The sequence below is a fragment of the Cucurbita moschata genome, unplaced genomic scaffold, assembly GCF_002738365.1.
Source record: "Cucurbita moschata cultivar Rifu unplaced genomic scaffold, Cmos_1.0 Cmo_Scf00003, whole genome shotgun sequence".
In the NCBI taxonomy this organism is placed as follows: domain Eukaryota; kingdom Viridiplantae; phylum Streptophyta; class Magnoliopsida; order Cucurbitales; family Cucurbitaceae; genus Cucurbita; species Cucurbita moschata.
In genome coordinates this window covers 4238966-4260071 of record NW_019268519.1, presented here as the reverse complement: position 1 = coordinate 4260071, position 21106 = coordinate 4238966, and the positions used below count along the sequence as shown (strand labels likewise).

Here is a 21106-nt window from a genome sequence, read left to right as displayed (position 1 = left end):
TTTTTTTTTTTTTTTTTTTTTTTTTTTTTTTTTTTTTTTTTTTTTTTTTTTTTTTTAGTTCCGATTTTCAAGGCACAATTAAATCAAAATAAAATAAAAATTATTAATTATTACACTAAATTATATCATATGTTTTTATTTTCTAATTTGTATAATTATATTTTTTTATAAAGGTTTGTATTATTATTATTATTATTATTTCGCCCACTAATTTAAAAAATTCAAATATAGCAATAATATATATATATATATATATATATAATTACAAATATAATAACCATTTATCTCAATAAATATATATAGAAAATAATGAAGGCCCGAACATAAATAATAATGTGAAAAAAGTTTGTAATAGTTAATTATTTTATTGGTCGAGTTCATATTAGATGCATCGGTTATAACTATACCAATAATATACATAATATCATTGGTATAGTTATGCGATTAACTGCCAATTTGAGCATAACTCAGTACATAATTAGGAAAAATTCAATTTTTTATGTTCGTGATCATGAAAAATGAGGTTTTTTTTCGTTCCGTGCTCGGTTTTCGTTTGATAGAACCGCTCACTAGCTAGTGGGATAGATAAGATGAGTTGGGCCCTATATTAGGGTTTAATTTATTAATTTAGGTAATGAAAAATAAAAATCCATAAGAAATCTTAGGGTATTTTCACGGCGGAATTGAAGGGAAAAATATTCACTAGAAGACAAAATGGGCAGATGGAGACAATAATCGGTTTCAAGTCCGCCTTCCCTCCCAAACCCAGAACGGGTTCTCTCGTTTCTCGTTCATCTTTCACATCTTCAGGCGCTCTTCACAAAAAGGCCATTGAAATCCTCCTCAATTCCTAATCCAGATTCGTCGTATTCATGTTTTATTGCATCAAATTCTTGCAATCACTGTCTTCTGAACTTTTTCGAGCCGATCGAGTCTTGATTCTCACTCGATCCGTCTTTTGTCTGCAAATTTTGATTCTTGGACTTCAAGGGTTGCCGTGGAGCTTGGAGTTGCGGCCAGATTCTGCGTAGACGCTTGTTCGGTCTGTTTGTTCTTTGTTAACTTTTGGCTGCCTGTGTGCTTGTTGAATCTTGAGGAATTTTATTGGTTTTGAGAGTTGGGTTTGTCGCGAAGTTGATTTTCCCTACGTGGGTTCAAGTTGGTTGGCGTTGATTTTAGTGGAAGGAACTTCCATGGAGTATGAACTTTCGGATAGCAGTGGTGAGTTAATTGAAAAGTTTGGTTTTGAAGTTTCGAAGGGTTTTCTAGGGCTCAGTAGCAATAGTTTTCCCGAGGAATTGTGTTTTTACTCTTGATAATCGCTAGGTCTTCTGTTTGCTATTTTGAGTATTCCATCCAATCCCAGTTCGTTTAGTTCCTCTGTTCATTTATAAACGAATTTCATTATGAAACTGAGTAGCTTTATGTTGATTTCTTCTTTTTTATTTTCTTGCTCACCTTTGTTGCTTGCTTTACATCCCTTAGCTGTTTCTAGACTCTTTAGTGTCGCCCTTTCTAGACTCTTTAGTGTAGCCGAGGGCATAAGGGGCACGATGACTTGACGTCGTCCTCACCTTCCTTCGACTTATCACGGGCAGTCTGCTCAGGGTTCCAACTTCAACGGTTGGCAACTAAACACGAGAGTTGCGCTCGTGCGGGTTCTGTTAAGTTAGATTTCTTTCTTTCCATCAGGCCTTTTCGATTGTACATTGCAGCAGCCTTTTTATTTTCAGCAATCCGGTAGACTGGATATTGCCTTCTTGCCACGTTATGTTGTAATGAGGAAAATTTCACCAAAAAGAGTCGTATGTGCTAACTCTAAAATGGAATGAAAGAAAGCTTATGTCGTCCATTATGCTGTGTCTATATAGTATTTCTCTTTGGCTATAAGAGCTTTTTCCTTTCTCTGTTTTGATTTAGCTCATTTCTTCTAGTGTTATAATGTGTAATGGATTGACATTTATATTCGGTTTAAATTCAGTTGTTTCATACATAATGAAGCAACTGCCCGTGAGACGGTATGGAAGGTGCCTTATGAACTTGCTTGGAGGATTTTGTTATATAATATATTGTTCCTAGGATGGCAGCATCCATCTGGAGATCCCTTTTTCTAGTTTTAAGATTTTTTTTATGTAAAATGACTGCAGGAACAGATGATGACCTTCCTCCTCCTCATCAAAATAGATTTCAACGAGGTGGGCTTCCTGCTGGGAATGGAAGATCTGCACCAGTAAATTCTTCTACATTACCCAGGATGGTCGGCGATATGGAAATGCAGATCCACCACATTGAGCAGGAAGCATATAGTTCGGTCCTGCGTGCTTTTAAAGCTCAATCCGATGCAATTACATGGGTATACTTTTCTCTAATTGTTCGTTCTTTGAATTCATCAAATTTATGTTTATTTCCAGCTTTCGGACTCCTTACGATCTTAACATCTATCAGGAGAAGGAAAGTTTAATAACAGAATTAAGAAAGGAGTTGAGAGTATCAGATGAAGAACACAGAAAACTTTTATCTCGGGTAAATGCAGACGATGTCATCAAAAGGATAAGGTTTGGTTGTTGTCTTTTATTTTGCATATGGTATAGCTGGTCCTGTAACTCTATTTACCACAGTTGGTGTGGTTCGTGCTATTTCGTTATTCATTGTTATGATAATGCACTTAGGGAATGGAGAACAGCAAATGGGCTCCAACCTGGAAAGCTCAATGCTGATCAACCCATGGCGGATCCCGTACCCAGCCCCACTGCTTCAGCATCACGGAAGAAACAGAAAACATCCCAAGCTTCCCTGTCCCAAGGTGCACCTACTCCTGCAATACCTACTGGTACACAACCATCTTCATCGGCCATGAGACGTGGTCCTCCCCCTGGTGCTAGAACTACAAAGACGAAAGCAGTAAGTTTTATAATTCGTACCTGTTGAAGAATTTAAAGTAATTTTTGTGGTTAATTTTTATTATCCTCAATTACTTGATCCATGCATTGCATTAACAGCAGCGCTTGTTGTGAAGTCCATGCATACAGGTCTTACTGGAAGTGGCCAAGTGAATAATCGAGGTTCTTTAGGGGCTTTTGTTTCAAATGAAAATGCTGAAGGAGCAACCGAACCGTTAATTGGACGGAAAGTTTGGACTAGATGGCCTGAAGACAACAGCTTCTATGAGGCTGTTATAACTGATTATAACCATGCTGAGGTATGTTTTTCTAATAATTTCATTTTACTTCACATGTGGACATGGGTTATCCTTGATCGCATTGTCCCTTATTTTGGACAGGGTCGTCATGCTTTGGTTTATGATATTAATACAGCACACGAGACATGGGAATGGGTCAACCTTAAAGAGGTACTCCCCTCACCCTCAACATAAATAAATAAATAAACAAGGGGCTTGCTAGATCGCCCTTTTGTTTACGTATTTCTCTCTATAAGAATGTTTCTTTTATTAAATGGCTTCCTCTTCACTTCTTCAAGCTGACAAAAGAGAAGTATTTCGGATTTTGTTTAGTTTATATTTGAAATCAATTTTATATTTCCTCAACTAGGTTAGAGTTAAACATATAGGTGGCATGATTAATACGATGTTTATAATCACATTGCAATATTCTGTGTACACGATCAAGCTGAGCATTTACTTAGTTCTATTACAGGATGGGATTTGTTTGATATAGTTTTTGCAACAGTTGTTCACTGGGTGAAGTAATAACTACATCATATAGTCATGTAATGTATTCTGGTGCATAATTTTAAGCTTTTAGGTTACACTAGCAACTGGAAGATAATTTAAGCAGCAATAAATGTAGATTAAACTCGTGATTTAGAGTGGAAGGATTCCTCTTTGGATAATAGGTACTGTAACTGGTATTCCTGTGATCGATTTAGTCGGTATTTTCTTTTATGGTTCATATAGATTGACTTGTGATTTAGAGTGGAATGCTACCTTTTACATTTCACTGTCTTCCGATCTAATGGTACACTTGACCACTTGCTAGTTCACTGCTTATGATCTATGTATGCAGCTGTTGAAGAATTTGTATTGAACCACGAACAGCCATAGCTTTTGATTTTAAACCAGATGACCTATAGTGTCTGAAAATGTTGCTTCATTTTTCACGTATTGATCAGACTATTAATTGAATGATGAAATGACTGGCCATAAACTCAGTACTCATATTTCTTCTGGAATTCCTGATCTGAAGAGGAATATTGCCCCTTAAGAATCATTTATACATCTTTCCTGTTAGATATCCCCTGAAGATATTAGGTGGGAACGAGAAGATTCTGTAGTATCTCGCAGTGGTGCTCGCCCTGGACACGGGAGGGGCAATAAGAAGTCCATGACACGAGGCGGTGCAGTGGCTGCTGGTGGAAGGGGCAGAGGGACTACAAAGGGTCAATCTAGGAAAGACTTACCTGTATCTCAAAATGGATCTCGGAAGCAGGCTATGGGTGATATTGAAATACTTCACACCGACACGCTGATTAAGGAGGTGTGGAAGAGCTAATACAATTTCGTTATACCGTTCTTTTGTTTTTTCTTCTTCTTTTGTTGATTAAGTGATGACCTTTCTTTTCCTTGTTGCTGGAGTTGTTCAAACAGGTGGAAAAGGTATTTGGTGCTAATCATCCAGATCCCATGGAGATTGAAAAGGCTAAGAAAGTGCTGAAAGTACGAATTGTTTAACGTCGACCCCCCATTGCTATGACTTTATTTATACAACTTATTCTGAGTCTATTCAAATGCAGGACCACGAACAATCCCTTGTCGACGCAATTGCAAGGCTTGAAGATGCATCGGACGGTGAGAGTGGTAATAACTAATTAAACATGCTTACTGATGTACAGTACATAATTTAAATGATCTTGCATTGGTTGTGTATACGTACATGGTGCCTAAAAACCTTCATTTTCTTCTACTATGCTGTCTTTTTATCAACGCCATTGGTCTCCCAATTTTGTAAAAATTCCTCACTCCAATTATAGACTTCTATTCATTATCAATGTATTGGTAATAGCTTTTTATCATCAAACCTTAGCAAGATCTGATCATTAAACTTGCATCTTGAGTTATGGATTGTACCATTTCATCACCCCAAATCTCAATGGATTGTCTCTTTTTCTAGTTTGAAATAGCAAGAACAGTGTTAAATCGGGCTACTTCGGTAGCGAGAACACTACGTTTCTTCCTTGTTTTATTATTTCTTTTTTGGGATTTAAGCAGATGGAAGAGAACCATATTCTCAAGGACAATCAATGGTTCGTGTATGAACGACGATGTAAAGTGGACGAAGCTCCAAAATGGCCAAATTCTTAAACCTGCAGGCTGCTAATAATTGATGGCAATGGTGATGAATTGCATTAGTTGAATGGAAAACTCAGCAGAACACTCCCTCCGGTTTGGCGTTTTCGAACTTTAATGATCAACCGTGCTATTATCGGTGCCTTGGCCTTCAAGAACGCAGACTTCACGCCCATTTGATGCATCTTTTGATTGTACTAAGAGTTATTGTTTTATTTTGATCCCTAGCTTTAACTTCAGAAGAAGGATTATTTCTGTAAAACTTTATTCAAAAGTCAATAGAATCTATGTAGATTAGTTCTTGCTTTTTGCTGTGATAATGCACACAATCTATTAAGCCAAAGCCTTCGATTTCCTACACAACATTCTGAACAAGTTGAACATTCTACAAAGAAGAAATAAAACTAAGGATAAGATTCACCATTTGAGCATCATATGCAGGGCCTTCCATTTCAAAGTGGCTCACACCTTCTATTAGATGTGTTTCGTTACGCCCTGCTGCAGATTTCAACTTGTTCTGCAATTGCTTCACGCTCGTGAACCCGTCCCGTGTGCCCATCACGAAAAGCTTCGGTTTCGGAGACTGTAAGATGGCTTTGTGGTGTCTTCCAAAAAGAATTGAAGCAGTTAGGCCAAAGGGATAGCCAAGGCTTACATAGCCTACCACTTGTTCTATCAAATCCACAGATGAGCCTGCAATGGGGGCGCCTGCAAAAGACACAATTACAAGTGATTCAGAATAATTCCATCTGCTCTCTTTCTGTCCCCACAAATTAATAGACATGTTCTTGGTCCAATGAACTTTATTAGATGCATCATCAATGTGGTACCACATCCTCTCTTTATTCCACCTAAAATCTTGCTTTGAGATTTCAAGAAATTGGACCGTGACCGAAATACGAAATCAAACACAAACAAAACATCAAAATAAAGCAAAACATTGTTACAGTCCAAACTCACCGCTAGTAGATATTGTCTGTTTTGACCCGTTACGTATTGTCATCAGTCTCATGATTTTAAAACGCATCTACTTTGGCGAGGTTCGAGCCATACTCCGACCAGTGCCTCGCACTGTCCGGTCACTGGCTCAAGTTTGGCAATACAGTTTATCCCAATACAGTTTATCCTTGAATGATCTAGATGGTACGTGTTCATCCTAATAAAAAGAAAAAGAGCAAAGAACTATGCACAAGGAGGCAACCATCCACAGATAAAATGGTGACATTGCTACTGAACTAAAGAACACCTGCTCAATCAAGAAACAGAGAAGAAAAACCAAGCCTAAGTTCAAAGAAACGCTTCCATTTGATCAATTCTTTAGATCTCAGAAAACTATTCTCAGAATTCATTGTACAAACAGATATCAAAATGGCAAAGTAGAAGAACAAAATGAGACAGACAACTAAGGAACAATTCACCAACAAAGGCCAAAAGCCAGCCACAACCACACAGAATTCCATAGCATAAACACAAAAGAAGAACAAAAAACAAAGTACCTGCAGATGAACCCACCAACAAGATTCGATTAACAGACAAATTCTCACAAACCCAGTTGCAAACAGCAGTGACATCCTTAATTTCTGCGAATCCAGTCAAAGAAGGCCTACCAGACGATTTCCCAGCACCTCTCATATCAAAAGTCACAGCTCTAAAACCCCTCTCCGCTAAGCCACCTGCAATTCCTCTCAAAAGGCCTTGACAACCACCCAAAACCGAGTAGGGATGGACCAAAACAACCACCAGATTTTCCCTATCTTCCTCATCTGTTGGCTTGAAAACCCTCGTGTGGAGCTTGACTCCATCACTGGTCTCGACTTTACAAGAGTCGACGGTGCAGTTCGCCATCGCCAAGAGTTGAAAAAACAACCGGCAACGAAGAGGAAGTGAAGGCTTGTGAAGTGGAGAAAAGGATTTGAAATGAATTTGGTTGGACAAAAATGTGACGAAAATGGTAGAGAAAGGGTTTAATTTGGTGGGGAAAGGACAGAGTTGAGAATGAATGTGAAGAACAAAATAAAATATGTTGGAAAAGTTCATCCTTTATTCATTGTCTGGCTGGAGTTTGGTTGTTGAGTTTTTTTTTTTTATTATTATTATTATTTAAAGAAGTGAGTACTTATATAAAATCTTATATAAAATTCAAATTTTATAGGCTTGAATTTTAGTTTTTCAGAAATTAAATTCAATAAAAAAAAATTACAAAATAAAAGCTAACCCAACCCAACTTCAACTTTTATCATTTTAGTTGGTTAGTTCGAGTGGATCAGAGTGATATACGCATATTCAATAGATTCATGAGTTTTTTTTTTTTTAATGAAAAATAAATGAAATAATTCAAAGACCTATGCTTCAACGTCAAGAGAATTATGTGGCACAAACTAGAAAGTTCAGTAACTCTTTCGATAATTTTTCGAATTAAAAAATTTAATAGATGCATAATTGAAAGTTTATATGTGATGATGTGAAACCTTCCCCTAGTAGACATAAGAAATCTGAAAGGGAAAGCCCAAAGAGGATAATATCGGCTAGCAATGGATTTGGGCCGTTACAAATGATATCAGAGCCAGATACCAGACAATGTGTCAGCATTCTCACTGTTCCCCGAAGGAGGGTAGACACGAGGCGCTGTGCTAGTAAGAACCTTGGGTCCCGAAGGGGGGTGGATTTGGTGGCAGTCCCACGTCGATTGGAGAAAGGAAAGAGTGCTAGCGAAGACACTGGACCCCGAAGGGGGTGGATTGTGATGTCCCACATTGGTTGGAGAGGAGAACAAAACACCCTTACAAAGGTGTGGAAACCTTCCCCCTACTAGACGCATTTTAAAGCCTTGAGGGGAAGCCCGAGAGGAGAATCTCAAAGAGGACAATATCAAATAACGGTGAATCGGGGTCATTACATATATACACATGGTTGCTAAGCTAAACACCAAATATTAGAGAATAATCATTTTTTCCCTACTTCAAAAGACGTGGTGATTCCCAAGTAATATTAACATTATACAAAGGAACAAAACAAAAACAAAGAAATGGAACTTACAAAAAAAGTATGAGTCAGGTTGTCATAAACCACTGAAGGGCTCTCTTAAAATCCTCCAAATTATTTCTACAAACCCAGAAAAGGTCTCCCCCATATCTTGAAGCACAGCAGGTGGAAGCATCATCATCACCTCCAATATCAAGTGGCAAGATGATCATAAGATGTTCATAAGATGATCACAAGATGATCCATCAAGGGCCGCAACAACATAGAAAAACATCTGGAATAGAGTCAGAGTCACTAATCTAAATACATTCTGTTCACTTTTGAATATCAAGTGGCAAGATGATCATCAATCTTCCCACGCAATGTGGAAGTTTTGTCCAGGTTCTAACATGGAGAATGAACAGGGAACGGAAGAGTGAGTGAGAGTCACTTAAGAGAGAGAGGAACTCTTGTCCCTCTCGCGCGAAGAATACCTTTGTTTTCGTGAACAGAACAAAAACATTTTTGAACCGTTTCCACAACGAAGGAAAAAAGGACGAAGATCCGTTTCTGTTCAACTGTTCACGAATGAGAATGGGGAGTTCGACCTCGTAAATTTCACCTACATTGGTCGTATATCAGACATTCAGTACAGCAAACGTGAAAGTGAAAATTTGAACATCAGACTGTAAGAAAGAGTAAACCATTTCGACCCAGGATCAGCCTTTCCTTTATCTTCTTGAAGCTAGTTAATATGGCATATAGATCCATATATAGTTTTTAGTAGGTAACATTCATGCTAGTCTCACATACCTAAATAAACAGTTTATCCAGAGTTATTTCAGGCCCTTTCTTTCTTCGTCCGTGTCATGCATTGGCCCCTGATCCCGATTGCATGTCAATGTAAAATCGGGCACCACCTCAATGTTCTCATCAGGCTATTAAAAGAGTAGGAGGGAGGATAGTCAAAACAAATGAAAATTATTGGAAGATATTTCGATGAAACGAAAAGGGAACACGACTGTAGTACCTGCCACAGTTTCAAAAGATACCATAGCAAAAAGTCGATGATCATCACTAAACAAAAAAGCTTTCCTGCCCACGATCCACACGAGAGATACCTGAAATATAGATAATAGTTGTGACGACCCCTCAATATTATTTTACAGGCAGCAAGTTGCACCGAAGGACAAATCAGATTACTCAAGATTTTGGACATCAGGCTAGCTTAATTGAGGGTTAATATTTGGTTCAAATACTATTTTGACCATGTACTTCAGGTTTCGTTCCATTTCAACCCTTGTACTTTCATCCGACCCTAAAATTAGTCGCTTGAAGCTAATTTTTATCGAAGTTGGTTAAATAATAATATAATTTTCATGCAATAAAAGGTTTGAGTTCCCATTGAAACATATGAATTATCGCATACCTGGAGAGTCGTTCAAGAAGATTTTGATCCGAGCTTTTCACAGCATAGTCATATACAATAACTGTCCTCCTTGCAACATCATGCCAATCATACAATTTCTTCATCTAAGAGTTTATTTTTTGTAGAATGAGAGAATAATATTAGTACATATAGATATTCCAAGATGTTCAGAGAAAAACGTTTCTTCTTTTTTCCTTCAAAGAATGCACTCACACGATTATGCATTTCTTGTGGGTCAATCTTAGGAAGTATGGTAATTGCCTTCTTAATAGCTTGTACCATATCACCGGGATCTGGTTCTGCGAGTACGACCATGTCATCTGGTAGAACCTAACAATAGAACAGGAATAGGCAAAGTATAAAATGAACCAAAAAGTTTGAGAAACTTGAAGTATAGGAACCAAAATGGTATTATATATGAAATATGAAAATAGAAGAGGTAAAAAGGAATTTCTATTCTTGACCACCTCGGGCACGCCTCCAACACGCGTACTAACAGTTAATAATCCACAACTAGCCGCCTCTAATATGGCTATGCAAAAAGCTTCCGTTAAAGAACTGCAAGAATGGTAACAATAGAAACATCAGAGAGCTACAATTAAAGATTTTTTTCAAAAGAATGAAAACATTTAGTTTAAAGCTCTAGAGTAAAATATGTACTTCAAGTATAAACTCAAGAAATGGCAACCTATTTAGAAATATATGGCCAGATATAAGGACTGATCGAACTCGAGCATGTGGAACAGCTCCCAACATCTCAACTCGATCTTGAAGACCATGCTTTTCCCTCATCTCTTCTAGCCGCACACGTTTTGGTCCATCTCCTCCAATAATGAATCGCACCTATGACAATTACATATAATCTAAGGATCAAATAGTCCAATTACATCTTTCTGCAGAGGAACATACTGATGACTTGAAAATGCCATCCTTACTCCACAACATGATGATCATACTAATTAATGTCATCTACTCAATTATACTCATCATGCACCATCTTACTTGAAATTTTAAGTCGAGAGAATTTTTTAAAAAAAAAAAAAAAAAATTGAGGATGCATATAAAATTTGACTTAACCAAAATCATATGGTCATCCAAGCAGAAGTGTCCTCATGCGAAGTAAGCTATCAATATCATGCTTAAATGTCCCCATGAAGTACAATATAACTTGACAAATGGCAAAACAGATAAACCATAGTACCATTGAACAAGGAAGTCAAGACTTGAAAACCAAATGAAACAGCCATTGCATAGCCAAGTATAAGTTCAGGTGAATCAACCACATATGACAAGCATGGCAAAAGTTAATACTTTAAATAAACATTAGTTTGACCTGAAACTTACATTAGCAAACATGCGACAGACTTCCGGAATGACTTCAACAAGCAAATCTGCCCCTTTGCGATAAACTAATCGACTTACAACCACAATGATAATCTCACTTGTGCTGAGACGGTTCAAAGCAGGCTTAAACATAGCAGTATCGACAGCATTAGGTACTACAAAAACTCTTTCTGGTGGCAAACCTGATCGTAGAACTGTGTTCTCCTTACTAGTATGTGAAACACATATAGCCTCAGTAACATCTGCTAAAGTAAATTGCAATACTTTGTTCATATGGATGCTTCCCACATCAGCAAAACCATAGAGCGAATGATCAGTAAATACAACCTTGTATCCCATGGTTCTTGCATGCATCAAAGCTTCATGACAAAGAGTTGAAAAGGCCTGGTGTCCATGCACTAATGTAATTTTTTCTCGAATCAAGATTGTCCTGACTATTGGAAGGGTCCCATAGAAAGTTGGCAATGTATTTTGCATCACAAACGGTTTCCACGGTACATAATACACTTTTAGGCCTCCTGTCATGTATCTCACACCGCTACGATTTCCATAAGCATGAGTCATCACCACAACCTAGAAAATTATTTTCTAAAAGTTTTTACAATTTACAATAGTCTAAACTTACATGGATATCAAATCAAAAGGGCTTACTGAGTATGCAAAAAAGCTAGGAAAAGGAACTCTGAGACTCGGAACCAAAGTAGTGAACATTTTTTATGATTTTTCACATTATTTAATTGAGGAGTGCGTAGACATTCCATAACTTATAGTGTTTGAATTGAAATTGCTTTCAGCAAAATTTAATCTTACATTTAATCAAGGACCATGCTCACTAAAACACATCTTTAAACACATAATTGTATACTTTGACGCATTAAGTGCTTTTGAAAATAATGAACTAGATGATATGTAACATTTCAGCTTAAGCATAAAATTTACACATCAAAAAATAGATAATATTTTTCTTGAGATATAAACTCTAGACAAAATAATAGTCAAAACACAAAAAGACCAAATTCTGAGTTAGATTTTCTGTTTGAACAGATGATTAAGTTTTCTGGGTATAGTTTGGTTTTCTTTTGCTGAGTTCATGAGCTTAGCTTACATATAATCTGTTTATTCATTCATATTTTAATGTAATCTTTGAGCTTGCATTAACATGCATCCCTTCTCATCCCTTCATATGTCTTGACATCCCCTAAAGATGTCCTTGGCATGTCCAATGTATCTGAAATTCTAAAGAAATACATATTCCAAAGTCCAAACCACATGTCAAGAACATGATTCCTAATGTGCAAGCGGTGAGGGAACAGAAAAGGAAAAAAAAAATCTGTTCATTCTCAAATGAAATTTAAAATACATTTCGATTCAACAACAAAATCGCAGAAAATACATAGCAGTGTTTATCTCCTAACCTTGTGACCGAGTTTCAACAGACATTGTGAGAGATAATAAATGTGACTTTCCACACCGCCAAAGTTGGGATAAAAAAAATCAGAGACCATCAGAATTCTGTGACTTCTTTGATCCCCCATCATAAAATTCCTTCAAACACCTGCCAATCAGCAACACAATGTGATCCAAACCCAACAAGAAACGCAATTAACAACATAGCTGTACAAGTAGTTCAGATAGAAAATATGCTTCATCTACTAAAATCGACACGCCTCACTTGTGAGCTAACAATCGAGAGCGCGTGATATTGAATACAAGTAAACCCGCGATGAATTGAACAAAAACGAACTAAATCAAACGCTCTGTCGCTAAGCATCGATAAGAGATTTGCAGAAGGAAAAGGCGAGGGTGTGAAATGAACAAACAAAGAACTACCTCTCGGGGATGGAGATACCTAGAAACGGATTTACATGAGAATGAATGAATAATTGTGGCTAGAATGTTCTTGAGCAAGAATGGTGGGAATCCATGGAAGGAGCTTCAGATGAATACTTGGATCTGTCCCTGTAAATTGAAGAGAAAGGGGAAATACTGGATCAATGCAAATGATTTTTACATTGAATAAAAATGTATTTATTATTATTGCCTCTTATATCGTACAATGTTCCAACAATACAGGTGTATAATCGTTTACCAAATTCATGTCTACACACTCAAAACCCGAAGGATAAAAAACAAGTCCCAAGACATAGGAGCGGGATTCTCTAAAAAGTCAAGGTCGCGGGTGGCCAAGAGGACCCACTTAGGTTACAACAATGAAAGCCGGACCTACCGATAATCGAAAGAAAATCTACTAGTTGAGTTTTGATTTGAGTAGGCTGATAATAAAGAATACCCTAACCCTGGAAACCGGACGGTGGCTATACCGAGCCCCACTTTTTTGTTGGGCTTGACAATTTGTATCTAACGAACTAGTTTCATAACATAATTGTTATCATGTCTTGACTTGGTTCTAAAGAAGTGTTACAGTTAAAATGTCTCAAAAGTACTATAGAAAATGTGACTAGTCGTCAATTTTTCAAACTCGATTTATATGTTATCAAAGTCGTCGTGGTTGATTATTCATTTTAGCTGATAACATTACTTTATGTCAAACGTAAATTACGTATTGATCATACGTTCGAACTGTCTGTAAAATTCAATTTCCACATGGCTAACTTATTCACTATGTTAGAATAAATGTCGCACGATGTACTAATTTCTCAGCAATTGTGACACACTGCAGACACTAGGTAGAAGGAATTGGTACAAACAAAATTGCAAGTTCTCGGGAGTTCAAATGTATTTTTATTAATATTAAATTAATAAAAAAAAAAACTTAAATTTTTTTTAAAAAACTAAAAAAAAAATACTTTTAACATTAAAAAAAACATAAATAATAACCTTAATTGGGTATTTAAAAAAAAAAATTAAATTTAAGAGTATTAAAATAAATAAGACGAGTATTTATTAATTTAATATTTAATTAATTAAGATAAACAAATGTGGTTGCTTAAATTAAAGAACGGTAAATTGTGAAGAAGGGGAGCGGGAAAGGGAAAGATGCATCCTTTCCTCTTCTTTGTTATCGCTCCAAATTCAAAAACACAATCCTCGGCTCTCCCAAGTCCTCTACAAGCCTCTGACTACTCGATTCTTCGCCCTGCGTTCAAACCCTAATTTTGGATTAGGGTTTCCATTGCACACTCGTGATTATGAGGCCTGTCAAACGGGAACCCGCCGCCAGTAGCCGCAGTAATCAGAGTAAAGGCGGCGACGCCGTCGATGCTGCGAATTTAAGAGATGTTAAGCGGGCGAGGGTTGCTCGGGAGAAAGAGAACATCGGTGAGGGCAACATGGCTGAAGCTGAAGAGGGTCAGCAAGGCTTGACGAAGCGGCGGGTTCTCCGGTCTCGGTATCTTGCGGTCATTCACGAGATTAGTGGTATGGTGGATCTCTGCATTTTTTTTTTTTTTAATTACTACTGGATCTCTGCATTAGTGTGTGTAGGTAATCGGGTTTTCTTTTTTTGGTTTCTTGTTTTTGAAGAAAGGAGAGAGGATTTGACGAAGGATTCGGACAAGTTCAATGTTATCATCAATGAAGTGGAAAAGTTGCACGAGCAAGGTATTTCTATAGTTTATTTTCAATTTGTTTACGTTGAAGAACTGTTATCTCTTTGATTTAAAATTTTCATCAAAAGAAAACAATCAAGCATTCTTATAGTCGAAATCACGACTCTCCACAATGGTATGATATTGTCCACTTTGAGTATAAGCTCTCATGGCTTTGCTTTGGGCTTCCCCAAAAGGCCTCATATCAATGGATTGATAGTATTCCCCACTTATAAACCCATGATCTAAATGAACTAAATGAACCAATGTGGGACACACTCCCAATAATCCTCAACAATAAAAGTTTGAATGTGACTTGAACTTCGAGTTTTGAGTTTTGAAAGGGGGCTTGTTCCTTTTCCTTTTGATATTGTTACTCAGGTTATATGGTTGTGTTTCCATCTGGGTTTCAGTTCAGAAGCCAAGGGAACAAGTTGCAGATGCAGAAGCCTTGCAAGATATTGCAAACTCCCTCGTGACCTCTATTAAGTCGCAGTCAAATGAAGGTGTTACTCCATCAGATTTTGTCAGCTGTCTGCTCAAAGAATTTGCTGACATTGAAGGCGGTATAACATCTGAAGAAAACAATCCGATTTCTCTCAGTTGGAAAGATATTGGATTAAGCGTTTCGTCTATTTTCATGAATGGCCATGGATGCCGCACCATGTGAGACTCTTAGATTCCTTTTTCTCTCAAACTTAATGCTAAAGTGGCTTCTATGAATGTTTTTACCAAGTATATAACTTCTTTCTCGTGTCTTTTTCAAGGCTTGGACCTATGAGCACTCAGTTGAAGCAGCGAAAGACTAATATTGCCCGGAAACGTTCAAGGCCTACTGAAAGTTCGAGACCTGCAGAGGTTAGACTTTAACTTCAATACTACAGTCAAATTTTTAAGCATCTTGGAGATTAGTGTAAACATGTTTTAGATTATTTTATTAGATGGTGAGTGTCCAATTTTACTGGAAGTACAGATATTTCTTTTCGGGTTGGACATATATAATTGAACTCATTAACGTTTTAGCCGAACCTTACGAAGCTTGTTTGTAGTCACACCTCTAGCTTTCCAGCTTGATGTTCTTTGCAGATACTTATTAACTTTTTTCTGTTTGGTCAAATGGTTTGCAAAATAGGTTGCATTTATGTTTGTTTTTCATGCATTAGATATTCTTTTGTCTCGTTGATTTTTATCTCAATTCATATGTGCAGGTTGATGAAGATGGATCTGAAGCAAAAACGGATACAGATAAGAACATGAGCATCATGTTTGGAATTTTGAGGAGGAATAAAACCGTTAGACTTGAACATTTGATATTGAATAGAAACTCTTTTGCACAGACAGTAGAGAACTTATTTGCTCTCTCCTTTCTGGTCAAGGATGGTCGGGCCGAGATAACTATTGATAAAAATGGTTCTCATTTTGTATGTGAGTAAACTTTTTGTACTTTTCTTTTAAAACATTGTGTTCTTTGCATTATACTTACATTTTCTGTCAATATTTTCAGCTCCGAAGAATGCCCCGGCCCATAGTGCCATTATGTCACACGAAGTTAATTATAGTCACTTCGTATTCAGATTCGATTTTAAGGATTGGAAGGTACAGAGAAGCATTCATTGCTATGATACTAACTTTACATTTCCCAGTGTCATGAAACAGAGTTCAAATATTAAGAAAAGTATTTTGCAGCTGTGTACTATGATTAGACTTGTATATAATATTGGATAGAGGCTCATAATATATATCAAATGCTGTGTATTATTTAGATCCTTGGCTTCAATTGAGGAACACATACTTGTGAAATGTATTTGCAGTTGATGATGGACATAGTACCAGTTGGAGAGGAGTTGATGCCCCACAGGAACTTTCTAAATTCAGCACCCATGCCCCAAGAAGAAGCAACCACGGACGATTCTGAATCAGCGTCATTGCCTACCACGCCAATTCGAAAGCTGTCAAGAAATCGTGGTTTAGTTATGCAAACTGTTGTTGAGGATTCCCCTGATAATGGCGCTCATTCAGGACCAACTGCAATGTTGAGGTGCAAGAAAAAGCTTAGTCAAGGTTAGGAAAATTAGAGCTCTGATAACTACCGGATGTGAGTTCTTCTTTCCGGTTTTTGTTCTGTTGGTTGTATATTTAACGGCTGCCCTGTGAATATGTCATTAGGTTCTAGGAGAAAATGATTGGCAAATATAAGTTCTCTAACAGAAGTTATGGTGTTTGTGGGTAGCTTAGATCAAGCTCCAAGTATTCTGTAAAGGTAGAGTCTCTAATTACGTTAACACAAGGAATGGTAGCCCGAAAGTAGGGCCAGGGGCATGTTGTTTGTAGTTCTGCAAGATTCAAAATATATTTACTTCTAATTATAAGCATGTTTGCCCCATTTATTATCACTTTGAAGTTTGAACCATCTTCGAGAGTAAATGAAATGAAGTTCTTAGAAATTATGGAGCAACAACAAGAAATGAGCATAGACTTGGCCCCCAGCTGGAACGTTTTCGTTTTGACGGTCAGCAGTTTTTCTGGTGGTCGTCAGTTGGGGTTTAGAAGATACAGTCCTTTGAGTGTCGGGCTATCGACTCCAACTCCCATGGTGTTCAAACCATTGTCGACACAGATAACAGAACCAGTTATGGCAGACGCTAAAGGAGATGCCAAGAAGGCAGCTGCATTCCCCACCTCCTCTGTTCAACCAGTTTTGAAGATCAAGATTTGGTATAAACAACATGAGAACAGCAGATGAAGAAACTACCTGCAGATAATGGTTTCTGCAGAGGTGCATTTGCTAGTGAGTAGTCTATCATCGAATCGATGTATTCAGTTGCTTTCGATGCCCGGCTTCTTAGAGGACCTGAGAATGAAAATATGGTAATGGTGGAAAACAGATCAGAAGAGCCTAGATGATCCTAAACTGTAAAGATAAACTGCAGTTTTCCGAGTTGACTCGTTGAAGCTACCAGCGGATATGGCGTTCACTCTGACCTTGTTTTTTCTACCCACCTCGAAAGCAAGCACCTGATTTGAAAGATAAATCAAGAATGGTACAAGGAGAAAGGAAAAGTAAAGGGAAGCAACAAAGAAAGGTACTGAATCTCACTCGTAAGTCACTCTCCAGTGCAGCTTTTGCTGAACTCATACCTCCCCCATATCTAAGCACAATTCAAGTTATCAGCTCATGAGAGGGATGAATGATTTAAAGAAACTACGCGTAAAGCACGTACCCAGGAATGATCCTTTTGGAAGCAATGTATGTCAGAGAGATCGACGAACCGCCTGCAAGTTTCGAAATCAAAATTTAGCCTCTCGAGAATGCCTTTCTAGTCAAAAGCTTCCGAAGTTCATAGAATGAAACAAAGACAAGTAATGAAGAGCATGCCTGGATTCATTATTGGAGCGAAATGCTTGAGAAGAGAGATGTAAGAGTAGCTTGATGCAGAGAAAGCAGCTAGGTAACCTTTCCTGGAGGTCTCTAAGAGAGGTTTACTTCCCTGTTATCAACACAACTCTTTAAGATGAAGATGCCAAATGGTATGATTAACTGGCTTACAGAAACTGCATACCTCCGGTCCATTTGCAAGTGAATGCACAAGGATGTCAATGGTTCCAAAATCCTTCTTAACTGATTCTGCTACTTCCTGAAGTCCATTTAAAATCAAACCCAAAAGTTTAAGCTAATAGGTTCGAGTATATTGTATCTAGTCTTAATACTCCTCTTCATTTACAGGTTCAGAAGTGAACACCAGAATGTCTTGTACAGATTAGAAGGAAGTGGTGAAGTTGAATGGGTGATGCTTGTGCAAGGAAAGTTCAGTACCTGAACTGTCCAATTTTTGCAAACTGCATACTGCTTCTTTGTTTTTATCTGCATGAAATGAAATCGAGGTATGATTCCTAACGTGGTCCTAACATGGTATTAGAGTTGTGCCCTTAACTTAGCCAGAATCCTCAAATGTAGAACAAAATTGTGAGCCTCGAAGGTGTAGTCAAAAGTGACTCAACTGTCGAACAAATGTGTACTTTGTTCGAAGTCTCCAGAGGAGTCGAATCTCGATTATGGGGAGGTTGTTCGAGGGCTCCATAGGTCTCAGGGGAGGCTCTATAGTGTACTTTGTTCGAGAGGAGGATTATTGAGAATTGTTAGGAGAGGAATCCCACATCGGCTAATTATGGAGTTGATCATGAGTTTATAAGGAAATAAATCTCCATTGGTATGAGGCCTTTTGAAAAAACCAAAAGTAAAGTCCCGAGAGTTTAGGCTCAAAGTGGACAATATTATACCATTGTGGAGGTTCGGCTTACATTTTCTGGAACATCCTCAAGATTGTCAAAATCTACATCCAGGGGATATATTTTCGCGAACTCCATTAACGATCCATCTCGCAATCTGAAACATCAAATTTTCAGTAGCAGAAACTACTATCACAGGTAAAATGAGTTCCATATGGTTAGACAGCTTACGATCGAGATTTATCGAACTTTCCACGTTGCAAGTTGGTTTCGAAGATGTTTAAAGCCTGGTAAGATGACTCTAAGCTCTTAGTGACCAAATTTTATAGGGTTCAATAAAATCATTCAAACATAAAGATGAAAATTGCTATGGGATTATACTTACACGCACCCACGTACCAACAATAATTTCAGCTCCGGCAGCAGCAAGAGATTTTGCTATTGCCCAACGATAACCATTGTCATCAGCTACACCAGCAATGAATGCCCGCTTACCTGAACAGAAAACCCAAAAATTTGCTGAACTGATTTTGAGAATTATACAACTAGAAAACAGAGGGGACAACCTCTTAAATCAATATGTTTATATCCCGACGGTGCTGTAAGTTGTCATGAAGAATAGGTTTAAGTATCTCCTATGCATGTATTGACATTTATTCGGTTCATAACTCTGGTTTAGTTGGTTCATCTTCCATTATGATACATGAATTATCTTGCTTCATGTATGACATTAATGTCATCTTCTTTTCGAACTAGGTAAATCTTTGTCTCTTTAATTTCTATTTGTGGATGTGTGAGTACGATTGACCTAGCTTCGGCTTCCGTTACAACACAGTCAAACTAAGAAACAAATGCATATTGATAGAAACAAATTTAGAAAACTGAGGGGACAACCTTTCAAATCAATCGGCAACCCAGAGACGGGTTGGTGTTCATTAGATCCAGAGATAGCAATAGTTGCAAGCTTCCCAGTTCGTGTAGAAGATAAAGTGATGGAATTCAGCTGAAAGTGTTTCAAAGAGGAGACATTGTAGACATTTCTAAGTTTAGCAGAAGAGAGCTTGCTGTTTCTCAGTGTGCACATCGGAAGATAATAGGCTCCGGTTGTCGACATCTTATAGAAGATGGCTATCTATACAGTAAATTTCAAACAAAATCCATAACTCTGCAGATGATCAAACAAAGAATTGAATCTCTTGGAACCTCAGAGAAGAGTATACACAACAAAGCGTAAGAAACACACAGTTTCACCACACAGACATTTTCACAAACACTTAGAGGGCAAGAAATTCACCAGGACAAAAATTGCAGATTCCGAAAACATTGAAGGGGATTCATGATTCAATTAGATTGAGAGATTCAGAAATTTGCAGAAACATCTCAAATCCAAGTCAGAACAGATAGAGAGAAGCAGCAAAACGTTAATTTCTTACATTTCTTGGCGACGGAGAGAGCGCGACAATGGATACTGCAACAAGATCAATCGGGCCTTCGATGAAACGCGAAGAGGAGGAGAAGAAATTGATTGGGTTTTGAAGAGTGGTGAAGAAGTGTCCATGAAAAAGATGAAGAAAAAGGTTGGAGAACGCCGAAAAGGGCTGGTAAAGAAGACGGCGAATAATGAATTTGTGAATTCATGAATGAGAGAGAGAGCGAGAGAATTAATTGAACAGTTGGGAAGCCATTGTTGGTAGGTCGGCTGCTTTCAGAAAGTTGATCTTTGGCCATTGGAGAAGAAGAAGAAGAAGAAGTCAATAGAGAGTCTAAAACTGTCGGGAATTTTGTTTTTGAATATGATGTTATTCCAATATTGTGGGAATCTTCCAAACATTTTGGAATCTTAAATCTTGTCTCATTCAATCGGTTTAACTTGGGAAATGATCGCGAGTTTATAATCAAGAATGCTTTCTTTATTGGTATAAGGCCTCTTGAAAAACTCAGATCATGTTCTCTTAGGAAAGTCTAGAGCAAAACCATGTTATATCTATTAGTATGAGTCATTTTAAGGAAGTCCAAAACGAGCAAAGTGGACAATATCATGTCATTGTGAAGCGAGCTTATGTTCAAAGTGGACAATATCATATCATTGCGAAGAGTCGTGTTCATTTAACTTTAATTATTTTGATTTAATTTATGATAAAAATTAATAAATTAAAGTACATACTTTTAACTTTTGTAATGATATGATACTGTCCCATTTGAACTTTACATAATTTTATTTATTGTGTCGATTCAAAATGTTTCATATCGATGAAAATGTTGTCCATGCTCTTAAAACACAAGAAATTTACACAC

The 21106-nt window shown here is 37.4% G+C and overlaps 5 protein-coding genes across 9 annotated transcripts; 2 read left to right on the top strand and 3 right to left on the bottom strand.

The window, feature by feature from the left end:
* The first annotated feature begins 694 nt into the window (after positions 1-694).
* On the top strand, positions 695-5607 carry LOC111441003 (protein EMSY-LIKE 3). 2 transcript variants are annotated; one of them, XM_023077877.1, is made up of 10 exons: positions 695-1221; positions 2148-2353; positions 2446-2555; positions 2670-2901; positions 3017-3199; positions 3281-3349; positions 4248-4493; positions 4604-4672; positions 4750-4813; positions 5222-5605. In XM_023077877.1, the coding sequence occupies exons 1-10, from the start codon at positions 1194-1196 to the stop codon at positions 5269-5271; spliced, it is 1257 nt and encodes a 418-aa protein (XP_022933645.1). In that variant the 5' UTR covers positions 695-1193; the 3' UTR covers positions 5272-5605. The 2 variants fall into 2 exon arrangements, with proteins under 2 accessions (XP_022933645.1, XP_022933646.1); XM_023077878.1 differs by having other exon boundaries at positions 696-1221; positions 5225-5607.
* Positions 5558-7331, bottom strand: LOC111441007. The gene is made up of 2 exons (XM_023077883.1): positions 6799-7331; positions 5558-6010 (listed from the first exon to the last, which is right to left on the bottom strand). The coding sequence occupies exons 1-2, from the start codon at positions 7145-7147 to the stop codon at positions 5688-5690; spliced, it is 672 nt and encodes a 223-aa protein (XP_022933651.1). The 5' UTR covers positions 7148-7331; the 3' UTR covers positions 5558-5687.
* Positions 7332-8216: 885 nt separating this feature from the next.
* On the bottom strand, positions 8217-13046 carry LOC111441002 (phosphatidylinositol N-acetylglucosaminyltransferase subunit A). Of its 2 annotated transcripts, XM_023077875.1 has the most exons (10): positions 12867-13046; positions 12452-12591; positions 11037-11609; positions 10381-10535; positions 10160-10250; positions 9906-10022; positions 9693-9796; positions 9294-9384; positions 9077-9201; positions 8217-8885 (listed from the first exon to the last, which is right to left on the bottom strand). In XM_023077875.1, exons 2-9 carry the CDS (start codon positions 12572-12574, stop codon positions 9100-9102), a joined length of 1356 nt encoding a protein of 451 aa, XP_022933643.1. In that variant the 5' UTR covers positions 12575-12591; positions 12867-13046; the 3' UTR covers positions 8217-8885; positions 9077-9099. The 2 variants fall into 2 exon arrangements, with proteins under 2 accessions (XP_022933643.1, XP_022933644.1); XM_023077876.1 differs by lacking the exon at positions 12867-13046 and having other exon boundaries at positions 11037-11574; positions 12452-12540.
* A 965-nt stretch (positions 13047-14011) lies between these two features.
* LOC111441004 (non-structural maintenance of chromosomes element 4 homolog A-like) lies at positions 14012-16977 on the top strand. 2 transcript variants are annotated; one of them, XM_023077879.1, is made up of 8 exons: positions 14012-14414; positions 14520-14597; positions 14998-15250; positions 15352-15442; positions 15793-16009; positions 16089-16180; positions 16396-16645; positions 16751-16977. In XM_023077879.1, the coding sequence occupies exons 1-8, from the start codon at positions 14186-14188 to the stop codon at positions 16765-16767; spliced, it is 1227 nt and encodes a 408-aa protein (XP_022933647.1). In that variant the 5' UTR covers positions 14012-14185; the 3' UTR covers positions 16768-16977. The 2 variants fall into 2 exon arrangements, with proteins under 2 accessions (XP_022933647.1, XP_022933648.1); XM_023077880.1 differs by having other exon boundaries at positions 16396-16977.
* LOC111441005 (enoyl-[acyl-carrier-protein] reductase [NADH], chloroplastic-like) lies at positions 16945-20655 on the bottom strand. Of its 2 annotated transcripts, none has more exons than XM_023077882.1 (13): positions 20245-20655; positions 19706-19976; positions 19197-19306; positions 19043-19098; positions 18884-18968; positions 18399-18446; positions 18145-18219; positions 17961-18072; positions 17806-17857; positions 17682-17733; positions 17542-17599; positions 17337-17435; positions 16945-17268 (listed from the first exon to the last, which is right to left on the bottom strand). In XM_023077882.1, the coding sequence occupies exons 2-13, from the start codon at positions 19923-19925 to the stop codon at positions 17117-17119; spliced, it is 1119 nt and encodes a 372-aa protein (XP_022933650.1). In that variant the 5' UTR covers positions 19926-19976; positions 20245-20655; the 3' UTR covers positions 16945-17116. The 2 variants fall into 2 exon arrangements, with proteins under 2 accessions (XP_022933650.1, XP_022933649.1); XM_023077881.1 differs by having other exon boundaries at positions 19706-19943.
* Between the last annotated feature and the right edge of the window lie 451 nt (positions 20656-21106).

What these genes read in the sequence shown, in the direction of transcription:
- LOC111441003 (XM_023077877.1), top strand. Translation starts at nt 1,194, where the DNA reads ATGGAGTATGAACTTTCGGATAGCAGTG. An exon ending in TGAACTTTCGGATAGCAGTG is followed by an intron (nt 1,222 to 2,147) that starts GTGAGTTAATTG and finishes AAATGACTGCAG; the next exon opens with GAACAGATGATGACCTTCCT. An exon ending in AATCCGATGCAATTACATGG is followed by an intron (nt 2,354 to 2,445) that starts GTATACTTTTCT and finishes AACATCTATCAG; the next exon opens with GAGAAGGAAAGTTTAATAAC.
- LOC111441007 (XM_023077883.1), bottom strand. Translation starts at nt 7,147, where the DNA reads ATGGCGAACTGCACCGTCGACTCTTGTAAAGTCGAGACCAGTGATGGA. An exon ending in GTTGGTGGGTTCATCTGCAG is followed by an intron (nt 6,011 to 6,798) that starts GTACTTTGTTTT and finishes TGTCTTTTGCAG; the next exon opens with GCGCCCCCATTGCAGGCTCA.
- LOC111441002 (XM_023077875.1), bottom strand. Translation starts at nt 12,574, where the DNA reads ATGATGGGGGATCAAAGAAGTCACAGAATTCTGATGGTCTCTGATTTT. An exon ending in TCTGTCGCATGTTTGCTAAT is followed by an intron (nt 10,536 to 11,036) that starts GTAAGTTTCAGG and finishes TAATTGTCATAG; the next exon opens with GTGCGATTCATTATTGGAGG. An exon ending in CTTCTTGAACGACTCTCCAG is followed by an intron (nt 9,385 to 9,692) that starts GTATGCGATAAT and finishes TCTATATTTCAG; the next exon opens with GTATCTCTCGTGTGGATCGT.
- LOC111441004 (XM_023077879.1), top strand. Translation starts at nt 14,186, where the DNA reads ATGAGGCCTGTCAAACGGGAACCCGCCGCCAGTAGCCGCAGTAATCAG. An exon ending in AAAGTTCGAGACCTGCAGAG is followed by an intron (nt 15,443 to 15,792) that starts GTTAGACTTTAA and finishes TCATATGTGCAG; the next exon opens with GTTGATGAAGATGGATCTGA. An exon ending in AAATGGTTCTCATTTTGTAT is followed by an intron (nt 16,010 to 16,088) that starts GTGAGTAAACTT and finishes CAATATTTTCAG; the next exon opens with CTCCGAAGAATGCCCCGGCC.
- LOC111441005 (XM_023077882.1), bottom strand. Translation starts at nt 19,925, where the DNA reads ATGTCGACAACCGGAGCCTATTATCTTCCGATGTGCACACTGAGAAAC. An exon ending in CACTGGAGAGTGACTTACGA is followed by an intron (nt 17,600 to 17,681) that starts GTGAGATTCAGT and finishes CTTTCAAATCAG; the next exon opens with GTGCTTGCTTTCGAGGTGGG. An exon ending in AGTGAACGCCATATCCGCTG is followed by an intron (nt 17,436 to 17,541) that starts GTAGCTTCAACG and finishes TTTCATTCTCAG; the next exon opens with GTCCTCTAAGAAGCCGGGCA.